Here is a 20,727-nt window from a genome sequence, read left to right as displayed (position 1 = left end):
GAGCGAGAGAGAGAGAGCTAGAGAGAGCGAGAGAGAGAGAGCTAGAGAGCGAGAGAGAGCACGAGAAAGAGAGCGAGAGAGAGCGCGAGAGAGCGAGAGAGAGAGAGCTAGAGAGAGCACGAGAAAGAGAGCTAGAGAGAGAGAGCTAGAGCAAGAGAGAGAGAGCACAAGAAAGAGAGCTAGAGAGAGAGCTAGAGAGAGAGAGAGAGAGAGAGAGAGAGAGAGAGCGCACGAGAAATAGAGCTAGAGCGAGAGCGAGCGAGCGAGAGAGAGAGAGAGCGAGAGAGAGAGCGAGAGCGAGAGCGAGAGCGAGAGCGAGAGAGAGAGAGAGAGAGAGAGAGAGAGAGAGAGAGAGAGAGAGAGAGAGCACGAGAAAGAGAGCTAGAGCGAGAGCGAGAGAGAGAGCGCAAGAGAGAGCATGAGAGAGAAAGACAGACAGACAGAGAGAGAGTAGAAGGAGGAGGAGGAAGAGAATACAGTAGTTTTCTTACTCCTAACTTGGAAAACTCAAAGGCTGCTTATAAATCAGCAGTGAGCGGGGGTCCGAAAATAAGCAGCTCTAAATCCAAAGGTGAGAGAGGACTTTACTCTTTCCCCTAGTGCCCCTTCTTTACACACACACACACACACACACACACACACACACACACACACAGACCCCTTTGCGGTGGGGTGTGAGCTTGGTGGCGGGGGCAGGGCCTGGCTGTCGTTTTGCTGGCCATTGAAGTTTAAAGCAGGCCAGTCCACAGGGATGCTGAGCTCTACAGGGAGCCCCGCTAATTCCACCGCAAACACTCTCCTACTGCCCATCCCCCGACTCCATCACATTCACTCTCCACATGACTAGAGCAGGGCTGCAAATAAAAACAGCCCTCATAATTAATTTATCTATTATCTGATTAAACAACTAACCAAACCACTGTACGCCTTCTGAGGGTGGACTGATCTCAATACAGAATCAAAATATCTGAGAAATATGTTTGGAATAGCGTAGTGAAATGTAAAATGCCGTCACAGATACGCTGCACTGCTGCCTGCAGGCCTCTCATTTATCTTCTGGGGAAACCACTTTCAGTGATCAAATCATGCAACTGGGTGCTTCTATCAGAGCGAAGCATCAAGGTCAGATGACCACACTACAAAAAATAATTTGAATAAATTCAGTCAGGTGACTGTCAGTCAGTCAGCTTTAGGCTTTACCCCTTCAAAAACATAAACCAGAAGGAAAAACTACAGTCTCCAGCTCAGAAAGAGACACCAACCAGAAGAGAAGTTACGGTCTCCAGCTCAGAAAGAGACACCAACCAGAAGAGAAGTTACGGTCTCCAGCTCAGAAAGAGACACCAATCAGAAGAGAAGCTACAGTCTCCTGCTCAGAAAGAGACACCAACCAGAAGAGAAGTTACGGTCTCCAGCTCAGAAAGAGACACCAATCAGAAGAGAAGTTACGTTCTCCAGCTCAGAAAGAGACACCAACCAGAAGAGAAGTTACGGTCTCCAGCTCAGAAAGAGACACCAATCAAAAGAGAAGTTACGGTCTCCAGCTCAGAAAGAGACACCAATCAAAAGAGAAGTTACGGTCTCCTGCTCAGAAAGAGACACCAATCAGAAGAGAAGTTCCGGTCTCCAGCTCAGAAAGAGACACCAATCAGAAGAGAAGCTACAGTCTCCAGCTCAGAAAGAGATACCAATCAGAAGAGAAGCTACAGTCTCCAGCTCAGAAAGAGACACCAATCAGAAGAGAAGCTACGGTCTCCAGCTCAGAAAGAGACACCAACCAGAAGAGAAGTTACGGTCTCCTGCTCAGAAAGAGACACCAATCAGAAGAGAAGTTACGGTCTCCAGCTCAGAAAGAGACACCAATCAGAAGAGAAGTTACGGTCTCCAGCTCAGAAAGAGACACCAATCAAAAGAGAAGTTACGGTCTCCAGCTCAGAAAGAGACACCAATCAAAAGAGAAGTTCCGGTCTCCTGCTCAGAAAGAGACACCAATCAGAAGAGAAGTTCCGGTCTCCAGCTCAGAAAGAGACACCAATCAGAAGAGAAGCTACAGTCTCCAGCTCAGAAAGAGATACCAATCAGAAGAGAAGCTACGGTCTCCAGCTCAGAAAGAGACACCAACCAGAAGAGAAGTTACGGTCTCCAGCTCAGAAAGAGACACCAATCAAAAGAGAAGTTACGGTCTCCTGCTCAGAATGAGACACCAATCAGAAGAGAAGTTCCGGTCTCCAGCTCAGAAAGAGACACCAATCAGAAGAGAAGCTACAGTCTCCAGCTCAGAAAGAGACACCAATCAGAAGAGAAGTTACGGTCTCCAGCTCAGAAAGAGATACCAATCAGAAGAGAAGTTATGGTCTCCTGCTCAGAAAGAGACACCAATCAGAAGAGAAGTTCCGGTCTCCAGCTCAGAAAGAGACACCAATCAGAAGAGAAGTTCCGGTCTCCAGCTCAGAAAGAGACACCAATCAGAAGAGAAGTTCCGGTCTCCAGCTCAGAAAGAGACACCAACCAGAAGAGAAAAGTTACGGTCTCCAGCTCAGAAAGAGAGACCAACCAGAATAGAAGCTACAGTCTCCTGCTCAGAAAGAGATCCCAACCAGAAGAGAAGTTACGGTCTCCCGCTCAGAAAGAGATCCCAACCAGAAGAGAAGTTACGGTCTCCCGCTCAGAAAGAGACACCAACCAGAAGAGAAAAGTTACGGTCTCCAGCTCAGAAAGAGACACCAATCAGAAGAGAAGTTACGGTCTCCTGCCCAGAAAGAGACAACAAAGAGAAAAGAAACTACAGTCTCCAAATCTGACATATCAGCCAGAAGAGAAGCTTCAGTCCACAGTACCAAACTCTGCAACATGCTGCCCCCTCCTTGCTGAACACCATCTGACCCAGCCTATCAAGGGCTTCTGAGGAGGTTAATTCACTGGAACAGGAACATGGAGTTAGAAGTAGACTCCATTGGAAAGTAGATCTCCACATCCAGGGTTGAACAACACTGGACCAAAGGTTCTGCTAAAATGGCTCCAAAAGTGGGTTTTTTTTCTTCAAATTCTAAACTTTGTTTGGAGCATGTCTGGAGGCCAATCCATTCCTCTGCCTTGGCACTGGGTAATTTCAATTAGGAAACAGGTGGGAAAGGAAGAGAACATGTTTGGCCGGCCGCGCCGTCACTCCTCCAGCCTCGCAGGTAGCCACAGCTGATAGCGTACAGGTCTGAACCCAAACCAGAATTTGGCTGGCTGTGCCTGGAAAGCGCTGCTGACTGATGTGTACATGATCCAAAAGCATTATGGGACATGGGCACAGGAGGGTAACAGCAGGAACCAGCAAGGGAGAGCAGCTCTACATTTACTTAACTAAACACAGCTGCCGTGTGTGTGTGTGTGTGTGTGTGTGTGTGTGTGTGTGTGTGTGTGTGTGTGTGTGTGTGTGTGTGTGTGTGTGTGTGTGTGTGAGCAAGCAGAGGATTAGGGTTTGCAGGCCGCCAAGCTCATTCATGGGAAACACTCAGTGCGAACGCAGTCACACACGAGTGAGCACACACACACACACACACACCTCCTGCCACCCACCTCTCTCTACATGAGCCTTCATCTAGGGAGGGCAGCCAACAAGGGCTGGTCCCCTATCCCCACTCTGTCTTATACTAACAGGATTCGCTGCGGAAACAATGGCCACTCCACTATAATGAAAGACTGTCGGAGAAAGCCTTAGCTGGGTTAAGCTCTTCACACAAGCCTTTCCTCATGTGCAAAGTGCCTGGATCCTGCAGACCAAAACAAAAACAAGAGGCTAATTAAAGGCCTGCAATTTAAATACAATTTACAGTGGAGTCCCACCACCCCCAGCAAAAGACTGCGTCCAGCAATACAGCAGCTTGGGAGACCAACTCATTCACACACTCTAAGCCACAAAAGCTAAAAACCATGTCCGGAAGTCAAGCCGCCCCTAACGTCAGCTATTCAAAGAGACGTCTGCAACACTGGAAAACGAATCAGAGGTGAATGAAATCGCTCAGCCTTTACGCAGATCAAATGCGAGATGCTCCGAAAGTATATTTTCATAGCAAGCGTTGTCAGGCTGGACAAGCAAAACTCCCATTTCAACCTACTGAGAAACTTGTAAGTCTTCTTGTAAGTCGCTCTGGATAAGAGCGTCCGCTAAATGCTGTAAATGTATGTAAATGAGAAACTGTCGCTATTCAAAAGGGACGTTCCACCAATTCCAGTTATTCGGAGAGATTTGATGTGAAACGCTCTGTGCTAGAGAAACGTTCTGAGAGGTGGTGATGGGAACCAGACATCCAAAGAGCTTAATGCCTCTAAAAGCTTCCTTACATAAAGCCATTACAGGAGATGGTTGCAGATAAATTGCCTGAAATGTTGTTTAACAATGTTTACTGCTTTTTTTGAGCTCCTCCAGGAAAAACACTACAGAGATGTCCAGTTTAGAGGAGAAGGATGGAGGAGAACTAAACCAGCACACACGAGGAACAGACTGCGTCCAAACAGTCATCTGTATTCATTTTCACAAGAACTAAAGAAAATGCCGTTATTATCAGCGACCAAATATGGAACCTGCTGAGATCTGGTCTCACAACTCGACTCAGTTTCTTCTTTCTTTTATAATGATTGTTTATTAAACTTTAAATCTGCTGCGTATTTTATTATAAGCGTCTGTCAGTTACAGTTCACAGGTGTTGCCTCAAGGCGAGAGTTCACCCGTTTATACAGCCTTGTTGGCTGTTTTGGAGATAAACAGTTGTGGATGGCTGTGAGACAGGAAATCTAGTCTAATACAGGTTTTCATAAATTCTGGACAGTGATTCTGTCGCGCTGTCAGTGTTTAAGCTGACCGGCCTGACCTGATCCCTCCCCACATCCCTGCCTCTCTCTCCCTTTTCTTTGGCTTTAACTGTGAGAGGCTGTATATGTACACACATACACACACATACATACACACACACATACAATCAGAAGGATTAAGGATAAAACATACTTTACTTTGAATGTAAGACAATGGAACAAGACATTTTTCCAAGTCATTTGTTTAGTCCATTCTTAATGAAATGCGCGCACACACACACACACACACACACACACACACACACACTGTAAAGAGCAACTAATATTTTCCAAATCTGCCGAACGCTGTAAAATGACAACAATAAAGATACAAGGCTTTGTTTAGACAACAGTCATTTTTATATATATATATATATATATATATATATATATATATATATATATATATATATATATATTAGTCATAACATATATAATGCAACATTATTTGCATGCAAAATTAAGAAAACACTCCAAATGTAGGTATTTTTACTTTTTGGTATTTAGTAGGGAATCTTATTCAAAAGAACTAACAAAAGTGCCTTGACAGCCTGATATATTTAAACTGGTACAAATGGGCTACAATCCAAAGCCTGCCTGGACCAACACGCTGCCAGAGACAGGAGTCAGTGTTGATAACTACAGGGATACACGCACAAACAGAGATTACAAAATCTTACTAAGTGCAACAACAAGACATTTTAATAAGAAAGGAAGATTAAATGTTCATTTCAACAGATTTCAAATCAGACGAGTCTTCAGCTGATTTTTGAACACGGTGAGGAAGTTAATACCACTACCTGGGTTACAGGACAGAGAACACATGTTCGTCTTCCCTGCATCCTGAGGGATGGGGGAGGTCAAGCCAAGCTGTACTTGATGCTTGAAAGATTACGGCCTTCAATTTCTCATTAGGCTGAACAGGATTTTTAATAATGATAATTAAAGCATATCCAGCCTCATAACAGTGCTATGAAATAACACGTTTGTAGATAAAGAGTCAATAATAGGCAGCATTTAGCTCAGGTGTAACTTGGTCTCAAACATCCATTAAGCAGGCAGCGGTCATACATGAATGTTTACTATTTTTTGCAATAACGGTTCTTATTTAAAACACTCATTATATATATATATATATATATATATATATATATATATATATATATATATATATATATACATACACACACACACACACACACACACACACACACACACACACACATATATATATATATATATATATATATATATATATACATACACACACACACACACACACACACACACACACATACATACATATATATATATATATATATATATATATATATATATATATTATTACACACACAAACAGCTGCAAAGTAAAGTGATACGTTTTTAATCCCACAAACAGGGAAATTCCACCTCCGCATTTAACCCATCCGTGAAGTGAAACATCACATAGACACTAGTGAATACACACACACACACACACACACACACACACACACACACACACACACACACACACACACACTAGGGTGCACACTTGCTCGAAGCAGTGGGCAGCCCTATCCACGATGCCCGGGGAGCACTTGGGGGTTAGGTGTCTTGCTCAAGGACACCTCAGTCATGGACTGTTGGTCACAGGGCCAGTTCCCCAACCTCCAGCCCATGACTGCCCCAATACTCCAATAAGGCTTCAAGGCTCCTGGTTTCCCCCTGGAACTGAACAATGGATAAAAGTAAAGTTCCAACCATTTCAACCCAGAAGATGCTGCATTTGTTGGAAAACAGGACAAGAACACCACCCAAAAATGCCAGTAGTGCTAACCATTAACTCGCTCTAATTATTTCCCAGCTTTTCACATTAAGATAACGAAAGCTAACTGCAGCCTAAATCTCATAATTCACTCCCATTAAAAAGGCAAATAAGGCAGCTTGTTGAGATTCTGGAGGCAAAAGACCAAAGAAGAACCTGGCCCAAATCATTCAGATTCTACTGGGGTTTTTATTCAACATTCACACCAAAGATTATGTATTCAGTTATGTGCACCACACAGACAGCCTAAAGACAGCATGGGGCAGTGCGCACATACTGTACCCTCTGTCCTGCTGAAGAAGAAGGGAAAAACAAACAAAGCTAGCAATGACAAAGAGCAATGAAAAATTAAAACCGGTATCTACAGCAAAATGTAAAATACATGAGAAGAGAAATATGGAGAAAATATTTTCAATGCATGAAAAGTAGCTTAGAAGTGGACCTTTTTGGATTTCTGCCTTTATTTTAAAAAAAATATAAATAAAAAAAAAAGCATGCAGCCTAGCCAAGGATAGTCTACTGTTGCATTGTTTAGTATAGAAAAATATATTTAGTATAAACAGCCAATCAGAAATCCAGTGTGGATGAAATGCCCCAAGAACAAGTTGGAAGTGCAGTAAAAACCGGGCAGAACATTAGCAGGGAAGACGCTCAGCATCCGGCAACATCCAAGGAAATTTTGTGTTATTAGATTATCCATTTAGTTTCGAGCCCCTTAAAATGGGGGACTATGTATGGTATGAAACTGTCACTGGAGCCGTACCCTCAAGGGTACGTCTCGGTACCTTTAGTCAGGGAACATAGCTGAACCATAATCCATTAAAATTATATTCTCTAAGCTGTACTGACTCCACACACCCTGCCTCGCCTCCAGGCTTTTATTCTACTGCTCTGTTTTAAACTTTAGATTATGAAAAGGTACAAATACGAACTTTTCACCTGGAAAAACTGATTTAAGGTTCACAATCAGACCTTAAAACCACTGCTGTACCTTCGAGGGAACATTTACATTGTTTGTACTGTGATAGATGCACCTGCAAAGAACCTTTATTTAATCAACAGCTCTTCGCTGCTGTGCTTTAATTACACTTTGGGCATCATATGCCTTCAAAGAGGGGCTAGAAGACAAATATTCATCATCACCTACCACTAATTCGTTGGTGATATGAAGCTGAAGTCAGATATTCACCAGCTTCTTGTTCAAATTTTCCCGTTCCACCTTAAATAGCACAGCAGTCACATTCTGGTACTTCTGTCATCAATACTGCTAGACTATTTAAGGTGGCATGGGAAAGTTATCTAATTGGCTCCCGAGACATTTGCATGCCATTAGTGACTTCTTTATGCTGGTTATGAAGAAAACGACCATAATACATCGAAACAACGTTAAACTAAGAGACTATAATGGTTATCGTATTTTTTTTTAATGGAGAAAATTCTCACACTTGTGGATTTCTCTGGTCGCTTGCGCAGCCATCTTGCCAGTTTTTCTTTTCTTTTTTTCAGAACACTCTGGAGTGTGTCTCTGAAAAACCTGCATTTGGAGAGCCACGGAGCCCCAACACTTAACCCTACCCCTCTATCGCAACAAGAATCGGGACACCTACCCCTAGACAGGAACACGCAGAACAGAGGGCTAAGGGCCAAGTGGTAGGGGCGAGGGGTGAAATGGGATTGGGCCTCGGTTCAGACTGCGCTCTACTACTAGGTTTCATTCTGGCTAAACCAGAATGAAGATTCTGCAGCTCTGGCTGGTGAATGAGATCGAGATCAACAGGGAGATGAGATCACGTTCATTATCGTGTTAAGTAAACAGGGCAGCCGCCTTCATTTACTAACGCAAACACTGCCGCGTTTGTTCAGAGCTACATGCGTATTTGTTTTTTCCTCTCTTTTCTTCTCTTGCTGCCTGTGTGAGGGAAGCTAAACGAGGATTTGACTGCGCGCTATGCATTTTCCGGCACCCCACCCCCCTTTGGTCTTTCTAAATAAACCAATTCCCACCCATTTGACTTCTCCTTCTGTGGGAGCACCAAGGAAGCCCCCACCTCCCCCCCACCCCCCACAGCTGAATTCCCGGTCTGCGTCAGGTGCAGAAGAGGCCAACCCGAGCAGTAACCGGGACAACAGAATCGGGAAGCTGCCCTGACTGAGTTAACCCCAAGACCCGTCATCTCCTGTTGTCTGGATGGCTGAGCAGATGCTGCCAGGCTGGTCACATGTTCCCAGCTAACAGGGTCTGATGATGTAGCAGCTTAAAAAGAGGAAGGAAGGGGGGGAAGAAAAGAAAAAAAAAAACAAGAGAGAAAAGGAGCTGTAAAATTTAGCTAGGCAGCCCAAACCAGCCGTGCAGTCTATTAAACATGACTATGACCCGATGTGCTGCAGCTTTTCATATCAGCAGCAGGATATAGAGAGATGAAACGAAAGAAGCGTTCAGTCCCACAGAGCCCCCGTTTAATAACTAGCTTTGAAGGGAAATGTAGGTCACCAAATTTCTCACCTCGCCTGCATTCACGGAAACGCTGCCAGACTAATTGTTGGGGGTGGGGGGGGAGATGGGGGGGGGGGCTTTTTATGGTTGAAATTTGGCAGCTGAGGGGAAAGAAAGAAACAACAGTGAAGCACGAAGTGTTTGCGTTTCACAACATGGAGCTGTTGCTTCGATAACACACCGTTGTGCAATCATGCAACAAGGGCCCCCGACGGTCTCGGAAGGATTTCCTTGTTTCTTTTCCATCATTTCTGTCTTCCAAAAGCATTTGCTCCCTGAAGCCAAACTGTTTTCCTTGTGGCTGCGAGAGTGGCGTCGGCGGTTTTGCCAAGCTGGAAACAGCACTCGGGATTGTTTTCCACGGACAAAAGACGGAGACTGGTTTCTCACACAGCCGAGCACGAGCGGCAGGGGGAGATTTACGGCCAGGAGCGTCCCAGCACAGAGCGGAAAAACCAACCAGGAGTGTTGGCGCTGCCAGCACTTAAAGATATAGTCGGAAAATTAAAGGGCCCATTTGATGGAAAACTGAACTTGCCTTGGGTTAAAAAATAAATAAATAAATAAATAAATGAAATAAAAATAGTTTGATATAATAATACAGTCAAGTCCAGGTTTATTTATATAGCGCTTTTTACAACAGACGTTGTCCTGTTGAGCAGGAGGAAGAAACCTTGAGAGGAACCAGGACTCGAAAGGGGAACCCTTCCTCCTCTGGTCGACACCGGATAGCAAACAACAGCAGAGAATGAGATCTGATTAAGAGATTATGAAACCCTTATGAGTCCCACAATGGGGAGATTTCACCTTCGCCATCTAACCCACACACACACACACACACACACACACACACACACACACACACACACACACACTTAGAAATAAAGGTTCTGTGCAGGTACATTTTACATTCATGAAGGTACAATTTAAAATGTTCCCTCAAAATGGTACAGCAGTGGTTTTAAGGTCTGATTGTGAACCTTAAATAAAGATTTTCAGATGAAAAGTTTGTATTTGTATCTCTTTATAACGACATGTTTTAAGACTGAACAATAAAATAAAGAGAGATGAGACGGGGCGTGAGAAACATCATTTCAGTGGATTCTGGTACAATTATATTCCCTGACTAAAGGTACTGAGATGTACCCTTGAGGGTCCCACCCCAGTGACAAGGGGAGAACAGTCCCAATCACAGTTTAGTACCGTTTTCCCTGAATGGGTACTGTTCACTCCCCAGTGCATGCAACTCATACAAGGACATAAGCGGCAAAAACAGCTCGTTGTGAATTTATCGTTTTTGTGATGTCACAAAAACCAACACATTTAGCAATATTAGTCTATAGTAGTTAAGCTCCGCAACTGCAAAAGGCAGCCAATCAGAACAGAGGTCATTTACATATTCAGTCTTAAAAGCCCAGCCTCAAAAGCAAAATCGACATTAAAGCGGTTAAAATATGATAACAGTAGATCATTCACTAACAAACACTTCCCTTTCTTTTGACTGGGTTCTCTTTCACTCTTTCACACTCTTTCAACGCGACCACAATCATCAGACTTAGCCACTCGGTGGACTGAAGCACAGCCCACGTGGCACAACCCACCAGAGAGGTCTCCAAATAATAAGGCAGCTTTAAGCATCTTAAAAAGCCAATCAGAACAGAGGTCATTTACATATATCAGTCTTAAGGGAACAGTAGCTGGAAGAGTTCGGTTCTGAGGTGAAAAATGGAACCATGGTACCGTAAATACGTAGAGAACGCTGAACAACTACGGGTTTCATTAAAAACAATCAGTCCTGTTTACTCAATTATTTTTAGTGCAGTGACTCGTGGAACTCTGAACAAACATCACCGTGTTTATGGTTTTTAATAGTACCGTTTGAAAGTGGAACTACTTGTGCCTTTTTGTTTGTTCCACAATTAAAAACAAAAAAGAAATACTGTAATGATAATTGTGTAACGTATAAAACGCACTGTGATATTTTTGCCATACTGTCCAAGCCCATTTTCAAAAGGACTTGGAATTTCTGTCCAAAACTTCACACGCAAAGCATTTTCTGTCTGACTACATCTGGAGAGGAACACTATATAAATTTGCCATCTGGTCAAACTATTATTCCGATAGGCTGAATGACCCATTATAAATAGTAAACTGAGAGAAAGGAGGGATTAAAGAGGTGAAAACACCTGCTTGTATTAAACATATGCAGAGTGAAACGGAAAGTCTCAGAGGGTGTCGAAATCAACACTTTTCCTGACTAAGCTTGAGCTCCTGTGTGAACAACAAAGCCTGATTTGTTTGTGGTCGGATATTCAGCTCTCTGGATGGCTGTGTCTCCTTCGTGTGGTGATAGAAGCTGCTGTGGTGGCATGCAAAACTTTATCAACACCTCGCGCACTCTTGCTCTGTCTCCGTCTCTCTCCCTCTCTAGTTGTGTGTGGATCAGTTCGGCGTGTTAAGGCCTCAGGTGAAGCTTTGGGCCGAGCAAGCGGCTTTTACTTTTTTTTAAGCGGCTCTACAAGACCCTGTGTACACACACAGTCCGGATTTCCCCACACACTGCATTCAGTTCACAAGTTCACCACAAAATTAACTGTTTATGGGGCCAAAGTGCACAGAACCACGAGAGAGAGAGAGAGAGAGAGAGAGAGAGAGAGAGAGAGAGAGAGAGAGAGAGAGAGAGAGAATGAGAAAGAGAGAGCTAGAGAGAGAGAGAGAGAGAGAGAGAGAGAGAGAGAGAGAGAGAGGGAGAGAGAGAGAGAGAGAGAGAGAGAACGAGAAAGAGAGCTAGAGCAAGAGAGCGAGAGCGAGAGAGAGGGGTATATAGCTGGTGAATGAAAGAAAGAAAAAGAAAAGAGCAATACATCGAGGGACTCAAAAGAAAGAAAGAATTAAATAACAAAGAAAAGGAAAGTGTGATATTGAGAGAGAATAAGAAAAAGAAATTCTGTCTGTGGTTTAAAACGAGGAGTTTTATCCTGAAGACTGGACTACTACCGTTATAGCACTGATGGACTTATCTGGATATATGAAAAAGGGCACAGGCAGAGAGCGAGAGAGAGAGAGAGAGAGAGAGAGAGAGAGAGAGAGAGAGAGAGAGAGAGAGAGAGAGAGAGAGAGAGAGAGAGAGAGAGAGAGAGAGAGAGCGAGAGAGAGAGCGAGAGAGAGAGCGAGAGAGAGAGCGAGAGAGAGAGCGAGAGCGAGAGCGAGAGCGAGAGAGAGAGAGAGAGAGAGAGAGAGAGAGAGAGAGAGAGAGAGAGAGCGAGAGAGGACGCTAATCAGAATGTATAGATTGAATCAGTGAAGGACTGATCTCTCCTTTGTCTGGCCGAATGCCTGGCGGTGTCTGGGCCGTCCTGTGATAGATTGGGGGTCAGGGTGATGCTGAACATCTTCACACAGCCGTTCTTTTGTTGTCCCGGGTCTTCACGAGGCAGTCAATGCAAGCCAAAATTGGAATTGATTGTCTAATCAGTATGGGAAATTGTGGCCAATAGTGGACTTTAATATCTATTACTGCCATTCCACCACAAAGAGTAGCGCAGGGTGACGGACGATAATAAACTGACTCTGATATGAGGAATGAGGAAGCCATCTCTCAGACTTATAGCTGGTTCAATACAAAAGCAGTTTACTTTGCAAGGCCAGATCTGGAGGACATCCTGGAGATTTCAAGCCTATAAATACAGTTTAAAAACTCAAAAGCAAAAAGTCCATTAACAAACGAAAACTTCATAATACAAAGAAAACACATCACTGCAAATCCACCAATGAGGAATGAAGACACTGCAATTAAGCCGTTCCAAACAGGGCAGCCTAAGATTACAGGCGAAAAGCCATTTCTGACTTGAAATACACTGCAGCTTATGCAAGAAATATGACGGCGAAGGGGAGAGGGGAAAAATACAGAAGAATTAGAGCCTGTAATTTGCAGCAGCATTTTCCTCGCCCATTTGCACCCTTCCACGCTGACTGCCACCATTCTGCGAGGACAGTTATCAAGGGCAGTTCAAGCACAAACATGATGATCATCCAGTAACTCCATACATCACAGCCAGGAGCTTTCTGTCAGGGCAGAGCAGAACTGCCCAGGGCAATAAAACGATAACAATAAGAAGGGCTGGGCGATAAAACTAACAATTATCATGATATAAATTTCCTCGATATAAATATAATAAATGTTTGATAGACGTTCAATATAATTGACCACTCGCACACTTCTGCGTTCTAGCGACAACCCTGGAGGCGTTTTCTTCTACAAGGAAAGCGACACTACTCTGCTGTCGCCACGAGAGGGCGCACTTCCGAGCTTTCTGACAAGATTATTAAGTTAAGTGATACTTTTTTGATCCCCCAAACGGGGAAATTCCACCTCCGCATTTAACCCTCCGTGAAGTGAAACACCACATACACACTAGTGAACACACACACACACTAGGGGGCAGTGAGCACACTTGCCCGAAGCGGTTGGCAGCCCTATCCACGGCGCCCGGGGAGCAGTTGGGGGTTAGGTGTCTTGTTCAAGGACACTTCAGTCATGGACTGTCGGCCCTGGGGATCGAACAGGCAACCATCCGGTCACAGGGCCAGCTCCCTAACCTCCAGCCCATGACTGCCCCATTGGAGACGACGAATAAAAATGACGAGTAAAAGGAGTTGCCAAATATCCTTTGCCAATGTTTGAAACGTGGGGTTTGACGTTGCCTGTGTGAGTTCACGGTCGCCGATCAGTTCTCCTGTGACCAAGTACAGCACATTCACTTCTATACTAACATCCTAACAAGCTTTAGCAGAGTTAAATCACATCTGCTCCTCACAACTACAGCGCCGTTACAGCACAGTCATGTTTTTGCATTCCCAAGCTACAAACATGAAAGAAAGAAGTGGGTTCATGTCAGTTACAGCCCTGATTTTAATGAAAGTAAACTGAGGAAGCTGTGAGGCACTGGAAAGCGGGAGTGCCACCCAGGTGGTCTCTCACGGTCTTCAGATGCAGACTGAAGACACGTCTATTTATACAGCACTTAAGTATTTATTGTAATGTATTGTACTGCACTTATGTATTGCATTGTATTGTACTGCACTCTGTGCTCAACTCTGTTCCTTTTCTCTGGGTATAAAGAGCGACTTTGTTTCTAGCAGTATCTGAGCTCAGGACTGTCTTTCTCTCTAAACCTATTGTTAACTAGCAAAGATATTTTCTCTAGATATGCAAAGCACTTCTTGTAAGTTGCTCTGGATAAGAGCATCTGCTAAATGCTGTATATGTAAATATCATGGTATCATTTTTGGCCATATTGCCCAGCACTATAACACTATAACAATAACTATGAAATCTCCTTGACATTGATAAGGCATGTGGCATTTTGCGATAAAATGACTATTACTCAGTTCCTGAATCTGGTATTAACTACAAAGGCTAGAATTTTGTACAGCTGCTACCTCCATACATTAGGCAGCAAGGTGCATTTTTTGCATGCAAGAAGAAGTCTAGCCAATCACTCACTACAGCACAAACTAGCAAGATATTTAACAGTTTTAAGCTTAAGGCAGAAATTATGATGAGGTAAAATAGGGATGCATGATAATCATAGTAAAAATATCAGCACTGGACAGATCTTTAGATTTGAGAGAAATGTTCTGCACTCTGGAAGAACAGAACGTTTAGGCAACACTAAGTTACAACACTAACGTGTCTGCATTTTATTCTTTTCGCTGCATTTGTATAGCAGTGGTCACCACCCCTCTTTCTGAAGATCTGGTTTCCTGCAGATTTTAGCTCTAACTTGCATTTAACACGCTGCTCCTTCCCTTACATAACACTGATGCATCTGATCCAACCAAACAAGAACTTCTGAAGAAGTTAATTGGCTGGAGCAGGTGTGGCAGACTGTGTTTGGGACTAGATTCCACAGGAAGGTAGATCTCCAGACCGAAGTTGGTGACCACTGCCCTATTGAAACAAATGACAAATTTCTATGTAATGCTAATCCAGGTAAATGTAGTCCAATCACTGTTTTATTGAGATTTTTGTATGGCTACCAGATACTGTATGTACATCAAAAATATTGGATATTGGCAATGGCCCACAATTCTCATGTTGGTGTATCCCTAATAACAAGGGTTGCAATTAGTGGTTACTTAATCAATCGTGCAATTAAACTATGTCTTTTGCCATTTCCTCTCACTGTACACCTGTCAGAAAGACCTTCCACCTATGCAAAAAGCTATTTCTCCTTACATAAAACAACAAAAGCCATGTTGCACCTAATGCTTCCTATATTGCTGGGTGCCCAATGGATGTCCTAGAGATCCTACCATTCTGCAGAGTTCAGTTCCAGGCCTAATCTAACAAAGCCAATACAATTAATCAACACCTTTAACTTCAAATAAGTCAGGAATGTTAGAACAAACACTCCAGGACCTTGTGGGCACCCCTGCTGTAGCATATTCCCATCTGCCAAAGTGACCACATGCATCATAAGAACATCATAGGACACTGTAGAATACCTCTGTTTGTAAATAACTAAGACTGAGTTTTTTCCCAATAATTGGAAAATGATCATTTCCGACTTGTCAACTTCCTTGCAGCCATAGCAGCAGACCTACCTGCAGCACCAAGGGCTCCGGGTTGAACGCCAAAGTCATGAGTAGCTGCATCCTCTCTGTGTCTTTAAGGTTTTTCAGAAGGAAACTTCCAGAGTCCTTAGTTTCAGCGTATCGCCGGACTATCCGGTCCAGCAGTCTCTGGGAGGGGCAATGCACCAAGTCCGACCAGCCCTCTACCACATCTGGAGTCAGGAGCCGCACGTCTCCGTTAAGCCGAGCAAATTCGGTCTTGTACATGGCCTGAATGAGGTCACAGCGGGGGCGACCCGTGGCCCTCTTGCAGATTTTCTGGTCGATGTCGGCCAGCTCCTGGTTGGAGCCCAAGCGTTTGAGAACGATCCTTCGTGTGCCTTCCCTGGGCTCGCCATACTGGGCGAAGAAGACATTCTTGACATTGAAAATGTCCAGGAAGCGCAGGCGCCCCCACGTCTCGAAAGATACCTGGCCGTTCATGAACTTGCGACACCAGCTGGTGCCAAAGCAGGCCGGGCACTTGTTGAGATTGAGGAAACGGCGGTCCGTCAGCTCGTTCTTCTGGAAGGAGGCAAAGAGAGTGTGAGTGTTCATCAGCAGGACTACAGACAGGCCCAGGACCAGGAGCAGCTTCAGGCAGCGGTAGAGTCGGCCCAGTTTGAGGGGCAGGAAGCGCAGCATGGTCAGGATCAGGGTTGGTCGGGCTGTGGACCAGCAGGGGCTGGGACGAGAGGTGGAGGGGAAGGTGAGCGAGTTGCGTTGGGGCTGGGCCTCACTGGAGCTTTGTCATTGTGCAATGGACCTTTGTCTACAGCTGCTGAAGATGGCGATGAGGATGCTGATGCAGTCCCCGCTTGCACAGCCCTGGCCGAACCTTGGGAGACATGCTCTCAGGGCCGTTTCTGACCACACCACAGAATTCAGACAGTCAGGCCTGAAAAAGAACAATGAGACAGTTAGTGGACAGTTTGTAAACTGCATCACTAAAAGGTACACACTTGCTTCAAAACCTAATCTTTTAAGCCACCGAAATTTGGCAGGGTTGGATTGTAAACGCATGCACTTGCTTTCTTTTGTGACCAGCATTTTGATTTAAGACCACCTGTGCAAGAAGAGATTGACCTAAATAGCCCAAATGTGTGTTTTTCTTCCAGCGATGTACCAAAGCTGCTACATTTACAGGACATGACAAGTAAACTACCCTCCTAGTTCATCACACCCGACACAAGAAGCCTATCTAACCTGCTAAAAAAAACCCTGAGTTTACCATAGTTTTCCTTTTGCCTTTGCTGCAGCCTCATGGCCATGGCTGTAAATGTTAAAGCATTGGTTTTACTGTGTGCTGTGCAGGAACATCACAAACAGACAATACCAGACTCTAGCCATGTATTTGCAGCACACTGCCCAGTGTTATTAGCCAATACAGCACCATCGAAGTAAAGCCATGTGTTGATTTCATTCACTGGCATTTAAAACAGGCTACTGACGTAAAGCAAAACAACCAGGAGCTAAATTACAAAAGAGAATCTCCTGACTGGAGCGTTTAATTTGACTGCACTGTGGAGTTAAACTTGGAGGAAAATGCATTTTGTATAGTTCGTAGGCGTGCTGTGAAGACTGTGCCGTCAGGGCTGTATTAAAATGCAGTGAAAAGCAGCCTGCACACTAAAACGGCTAGTGATGTGCATTCTGGCTCTTTTCAGTGAGTCAGATCAATTAGCTCAGCTCACCAATAAAAGGCAACTCTTTTGCTTCCAAAACGGCTCTTCAAACTCCACTTTTTTTCCTAAATACTAAAATTAGCCAAGCTAGCAATATTTTCTCCTCTTTAACATTAAATAGCTCTTAGGCTTTGTTCACATAGCAGGTAAAAGTGTCCAAAATCCGATCTTTTTCCTTTGTATGTGACACAGATGTGTGTCTGTATGTCAGAATGAACAGCAAAAAAAAAAAGCCACACTGAATCTGACATTTTCAATTCCAACTTGAGACTCTTCCGATCTGTGGCGATGCAACTCAGCCTGACAGCTCAAAATTCATGCAACACTTATGTCACTCCAACTTAGTCATCACACTTTCTTCTGCTGAGGCTCGTACACATTTAGGGTGAAGTTTCTGTACAAAAAACACAGAAGAGACATTTCCAAAATCCTCAACGTAAAAGTCTAAAATTGAAAGAATCCGAGGACAAAATCCTCCTGTGATCCTCCTGTGATGCTGGCAAAGATGAAGATGAATCTTCCGAGAGTGACTGGCATTCATTGGCAGTCGTGATTGTTTACCTCTGGATGAGCCACGTGAAGCAATGTGAAGCATTGTTTGTTCGTGCATGCGGGTCAGCTTAGGAGCTGATCTGTTCAGGCTGATGTCACATACAGATCGTGTTTAAAAAATTTTGTAAAAAAAATAAATAAATAAAATAAATAAAAAAAAAAAAAAAATTGTGAGAAAATCAGATTTGGCCCACTTTTACCATCTGAGTGAACGTAGCCTGTTAAGATTCTAGTTAATAAGATACTGCATTAAATTTTAAAACACAAATTCAATGTGAAACTATCAAGACATTACAGTAGGAAAGGAATGTCCCACACACAGGCTTACAGGCCAAACCTGTAGGAACTGCTGGTACAAAAACAAATGGTGCAAATTAAAGTCAGAAACACAAAGGAATCTGCAAAAGAAGAAGATAATAAACACTAAAGTTTGTTTCATTGTATTCCTGTTTTTCCAAGTCAGGAGCACCTTGGCAAAAAGCTTACAGTTAAACCCAGTTTATACTTTGCGACTCTGTAAATATCAGTTATTTAAATGATGCCTTAGCAATACTGTAATTAAATATGGTTTTGCCAATAAAGCTTACAAAACTAACTGGCAGAGAGAGAGAGAGAGAGAGAGAGAGAGAGAGAGAGAGAGAGAGAGAGAGAGAGAGAGAGAGAGAGAGAGAGAGAGAGAGAGAGAGAGAGAGAGAGAGAGAGAGAGAGAGAGAGAGAGAGAGAGAGAGAGAGAGAGAGAGTCTCTATTATGCACAAATGAGCGCACTGAGAACTCGCCCTCTCAAGAAACGTGCACGCCAAGGTACCTGCCTCTGCAAAGCGAAGGCGCTGTTTTCGTGGTATTTCAGACGGCTTCACAAATTGGACGTTCTGGGGTCATTCGGCCACATGCATTACTCTCCCAACCGCAGTGACATGGATCCCTGCCAGACCAATAACCCGCCGAACACTGAACCAGCCTGACCCAGGCTTATCCCCAAAGAAGGATTCTGACAACCGCAGAATAAAAAAAAAATAACAATAAATAAAACAGGAAATAAGGAACGTGTCAGCGGAGGACTTTCCAGCCATCAATAAAAACAGCCGGGCGAAGATTCGTCTCCAAGACGTTTTATTACAGCAGCAGTCACGGCCGTCGCAGTGCTGCCGCTGCAGAGCGCAACACACGTTTGCATGTTGAAGCTCAATCACCTGCAAATCCTGTCCCATTCATTCTGCCTTTAAATGCAGAGGCTCACCGGTGTCTTGCGAAAGGAGCCAAGCTGGGCATAGTTTAACATTATCAGAGTTGCTCGGGTAAGTTTTAATCTCACTTTGAAGTCGTCGGCCTTAAAAAAAAGAAAAGAAAAAGAACCTGAGCATCACTAAAGTACTATGAACAGAAGAAATGGTTCCTTAGAGTCTAGAGTGAAAATACCTGATGCATGCAGGGAGTCAATGAGGCGCGGTGAAAAGAGAGACTGACAAAAGTCACCCATGTTTACCGGCAAGTACTGGTGAAAACCTGGTTACTGCATATCAATTTAGCACCAAACCCACCAACAACAGCCACCCGCACTCAAAAAAAAGATTTATGGCCATCATAAACATGAAGCAAGTAATTTACATAAAACTTATTTAAAAAAAAAAAAACATAAAACCACACTTTACTTTTTCATTCTGACTAGAAGCAACCCGATTTGGATAAATCCAAAGCCGATTTAATTCAATTGTATAAGACCTTCTAGATTTTCCCACTAAATCTTATTAGGAGGCGGTGCCCATGGACAACAGTAACAGGAAACGCATCATCAACCAGGAAACTTGAGTCAGCTGGCATGGTGGTCTCCTGCCATCCTTTGTTACTCAGAGCAACTGCAATGAATCAGTTTTAATGTTTTCGACCAGATATTAATGTTTCATTTTTCTTATTTTGAGAGATTCTCTAGACAACACCAGCGAGCCAGCTAGCTAACGTCCCTGCTAGGTCTGCTGTCATGGTAACGGGTACGAAACAGATGAAATGAAGAACGGAATTTATTGGCAGGGATTTATTGTGAAGCAGCATATAAAGTTGTATTCCATTAATATTCAAACCAACAGTTCATGGTTTTTGTAACTGTAGGTGACCGACATATTAGCATGGCATGAAGTGACCGTAGCTGCTAACTGGCATGATGGTCATGAGAGCTGCACCTCAACAGGAACATCCAGCATTCGCTTTAATTAGTAGTTCAGTTGTGAGTGAACAGAAATTTTAAAGCAGGGAATTCGATCACGGCTGAAATCTATAAAATTCCCTTTATTTCCTTCAGATTAGACTTTAAATGTGTCTTGTGATGCGTCTCAGCAAATACTGTATAATGCAGTTTGAACGACAGTAAATGTTTGTGAGTTTAACACGTTTACACAGTCTAAGTAATTCTGCTATGAATACAGAAGGTACTATTAACTCTAGAAATACATAAATGTTCTGTATAAGAACTTCATAAATCCTACAAGCACTTCTAATTTAAACGTTATTTCATTTACTCAGGTTTATTGAACATGATGGAGAAACAAATTATAATGCATTGGATTTATGTATTTAAATTGAATGGAAAATTTACATGTAATTATGCTTTAAGTTAAGTGATGCTTTTTTAATCCCACAACCGGGGAAGTTCCACCTCCGCATTTAACCCATCCGTGAAGTGAAACACCACCTACACACTAGTGAACACACACACTAGGGGGCAGTGAGCACACTTGCC

The 20,727-nt window shown here is 43.5% G+C and overlaps 1 protein-coding gene across 3 annotated transcripts in view; it reads right to left on the bottom strand.

The window, feature by feature from the left end:
• Positions 1–20,727, bottom strand: part of dipk2ab (divergent protein kinase domain 2Ab) — a 71,829-nt gene that overhangs the window by 36,573 nt on the left and 14,529 nt on the right. For all 3 annotated transcript variants that reach the window (XM_017705228.2, XM_017705238.2, XM_017705246.2), the window contains one exon: positions 15,750–16,656. In XM_017705228.2, coding sequence (XP_017560717.1) covers positions 15,750–16,403 — 654 coding nt within the window. In that variant the 5' untranslated portion in view covers positions 16,404–16,656. The remainder of the gene's footprint in view (positions 1–15,749; positions 16,657–20,727) is intronic.

This window comes from Pygocentrus nattereri, chromosome 3 (genome assembly GCF_015220715.1).
Source record: "Pygocentrus nattereri isolate fPygNat1 chromosome 3, fPygNat1.pri, whole genome shotgun sequence".
Classification (NCBI taxonomy): domain Eukaryota; kingdom Metazoa; phylum Chordata; class Actinopteri; order Characiformes; family Serrasalmidae; genus Pygocentrus; species Pygocentrus nattereri.
The sequence above is the reverse complement of the archived record's forward strand: the minus strand, read 5'-3'. Positions and strand labels throughout refer to the sequence as shown.